The 3,404-nt window shown below is 32.1% G+C and overlaps 1 protein-coding gene across 1 annotated transcript; it reads right to left on the minus strand.

The window, feature by feature from the left end:
• Positions 1 to 158: 158 nt before the first annotated feature.
• LOC105567465 lies at positions 159 to 3,064 on the minus strand. The gene is made up of 5 exons (XM_012022363.1): positions 2,951 to 3,064; positions 2,598 to 2,770; positions 2,121 to 2,337; positions 1,530 to 1,724; positions 159 to 1,230 (listed from the first exon to the last, which is right to left on the minus strand). Exons 2-5 carry the CDS (start codon positions 2,724 to 2,726, stop codon positions 983 to 985), a joined length of 789 nt encoding a protein of 262 aa, XP_011877753.1. The 5' UTR covers positions 2,727 to 2,770; positions 2,951 to 3,064; the 3' UTR covers positions 159 to 982.
• Between the last annotated feature and the right edge of the window lie 340 nt (positions 3,065 to 3,404).

Below are 3,404 nucleotides of genomic sequence, written 5' to 3' on the forward strand. Positions count from 1 at the left end.
TGTATATGCGCCAATCCTGTATTAATTTACAAATCTTTTACATACAATACGATATAAAACCAAAAGTGTCAAAGTGTTCATCATTATCCACGGATATACTCATGTACTACAGGTGATTAAGCGTATGTAAAAACGAAAAGAATTGGAAGACAAAAGTCAAAATTAACTTTTGTGAATTTTTAATGGCTTCAAATTTTTTTATATAATAATATTTGTAACATTTAGCATTTGAAAGAATTAGTCGAGAGAGCGAAAGTCATGCCGGGCATAGTTTTAGTTCAATGTTTATTTAGACATTTCTATATATGTTTTTGCTTGTATTAGATGTGGCCTCAATTTCTGTATATAACAAAATATAATTGCATCAAATTATTATGCTACAACTGCTATACAGTTAATTAAGGTTTGGACAATTCTCAATCGAAGTTAATAATAAAATTTTTTCAATTTTTATCAAGGCGTAATCAATCTTTATGATTTAAGCTTGAATTATTATAAATGTTACTGTAAATGACTATATTGGGCATTACATGTTATTTATTACGTCCAGTTTTCTCCTCGTTCACATGCGAATTATCTGTTGCAACAATGCATATTATATTCTTGACGATTTTGGCGATTTAGCAAAGAGAGAAACAAGATTCGGAGTGGCAGGCCAGTGCAGATTTGAGTTCCATACACATTCGATGCATTATGTGTCAAATAGGATCATTATAAATTACAAGAGAGGGTATATAAAACCACTCTCAATGAACACTTAATCATAATTCGTAATTCATATAAAATAAATTAGCTGAATAAATAAATAAATTGCACAATTAATAAATTACCCTATAAAAATATAAAAATACGCAGGTATTGCTTAATTAATGACAATGTTATACTTTTAATTAATTGTCAGCTTAAGAGTATTTGAGAATGCGGGCTAACTTTGCAAAGAAAAGAAATTGGGTACATGAGGGAAATTTTTTAACGTAGATTTTTAAAGAGTTGCCTGACCAGGACTAATCAAGTCAGTATTTTCAACGCGAGCTTGGCGTAGCCAATCCCTGAGATTTCTGGTCCTTTCCATCAAATTCGAGGGATTCCTCTCGACTGTACCAACGCTGGTGCTGAAGCCACTATTAGGGCCGTACTGAGCGATAATGTTTTGAGTCGTGGTAATGGGAGGTTGTGCAGCAGTTAATTGAGACAGGATGTTAGATTGTATATTGGGTGTACCAAAGGCACCTGAAGAAAATAAAAGTTGTTCATATTCCCACTTTCTTACAGATACAAACAAGTTCTTATTTAAAAAGTCATTTTGTATATTGCATTTTGTATTTGTCAAAAATTATTTAAATCTGACTGCATGAAAATGTAGAACATATTGTGTACCATTTTAAAATGTATGCAAAATATTTAACGATGTACGTATACACATACGTGCATACATATACGTAGCGTGATGTTAATTAATTTTGAAAATAACTTGCAGTAGTTTGTAATAGCAGCCTTAAACGTTTGTATAATATATTCTTTTTCTTTACCTTGCATGCTGTTAGGCTGCGTGGTGAGATGATGAAACCGCAACCAACGCAAATAAGAGTACATAAGAGTCGGTGTTGGAGGTATGTTACTATCTTGACGTTTGTTCAAAACCTCCCAAATTTCTCGTATTTCTGAGTTCAAGCTTTCTAAACTCGCAATGATTTCAGTAGACTCTTGATAGTAATCTGGCTTATCTAAATTTCCAACAACCACAAACTATACAATGTAATGCAAATTTATGTTGTTTGTTATATAGTAGTTATGTATCGCATTGCATAATTGTACGATTTATCTCTTTTAATCTAGCCTAAAATTCGTGAAATAAGGTATATAATTTGTTTACGTTGTTTCTTCTATAAAATTAATGAATTAGTCTGGAAAATAAGGATCAAATGCAACTACGTATAAAACATATTCTTCCTACTTTTAATAAGTAATTAAACTAATAAAAATTAATTTAAATATAAAACACATTTTTAATATCCAATACAAAGGATTAATTTAGTTTTCATCTGTTTGAAAGTTTATAATATAATAATAGTTTATGATTATTAATGATGATTTAGAAAATTTTTAAATTTGCAACTTACCTATAAAAGTATCAGTTCCTAAGTCAGTTGAGCTGAAACCACTGCTGGCGCTCGACATATCGCTCAGTTCATCGTTCTTAGCATCGTTTTCATTTCGCTTATCGTTTGCCACCCGTTCCAGAGATTGTTCCAAATGTCTTAGATGAATGATTTTCTCACCTAAAAGGCTCTTGGTGCGATGTAAACTCACCTCCATTTCAGAGAGCTCGCGTTCCTCCTGATTAAACGAAGATAATTATTCAAACTTGTTTACATTCAATAGAAATATTATTAAAAGTTTTCTTTTATTAAAAAATAACAATAGAGATATTTAGACTAATTGTATCATTGCATCTCGTGCGTGTTATTTGAATATCGTAACTTAGAATACATTAAAAGATTGAGAACTTATTAAAATATATTTTGTGTAGAACTATATTTCCTTTCGGCAAATTATCACGTGTATTTTGTAATCGATATGTATTTATATAGCGATACCTGCACCAGTTGTTCTAGAGTGGCTCTCCCGCTCCGTTGTTTCCAAGCTCTTTGCCTACCCTGAAAGGCACTTTTTTGTTGTCTCAGCGCTTCGCAAGCTCTCCTCACCGAATCCTTCTCCACATGCATCCGATGTCGAAAGAATTCTAGCTCCGAAGAGACATTTGCCGGCGCTGTCAAAGAGAAGGGCACCGCGTGTTGCTTACAATTTGAATCAGAGATCGTATCCAAGTTTAAGTTTTAAGCGATAAATATGTTTCAAAGCTCGGCATTGAGATGGAAAAGGTGATAGAAAAATATGAATTTATGAAAACAGCGTGCAAAAGCAAAAGAAAAACTGATGGTGCACTCACGGTCCAGAAGGGTATAAGCCGTTAACCAAAGTAAAGTGTATATAATCCTATGAAAAGAAGAAATAATAAAACGCAATTATGCTGCATGGACAGAAATCATAGATACAAGTAACGATATACAACAGTTTAAGAAAATTTAAGTTCGTTTGTTGAGCTATTTACATATTTGTAGAATTTAAATATGTAACTAATAATAATAATAATTATATGTACTGTATCGGAAAATGAAATATTTAATAGATAAAAGAATTAATATGTAATTAATTATTTTATATATACAGGGTGAGTCTTTCCATATCCGACAAAATTTTTGAGAAGGTAGAACGGTTCGAGATGAACGGAAAAGTCTTGTACCATTTTGCAATTTTCGTAATAGTTAACGAGTAATTAATTATGAAAAATCGTTGTCTTAGGCCGGCCTACCGCCCAATTCGAGCGCGTGGCGAGATGTGCG

Source organism: Vollenhovia emeryi, unplaced genomic scaffold (genome assembly GCF_000949405.1).
Source record: "Vollenhovia emeryi isolate VEMERY1.0 unplaced genomic scaffold, V.emery_V1.0 DF942862.1, whole genome shotgun sequence".
Classification (NCBI taxonomy): Eukaryota; Metazoa; Arthropoda; class Insecta; order Hymenoptera; family Formicidae; genus Vollenhovia; species Vollenhovia emeryi.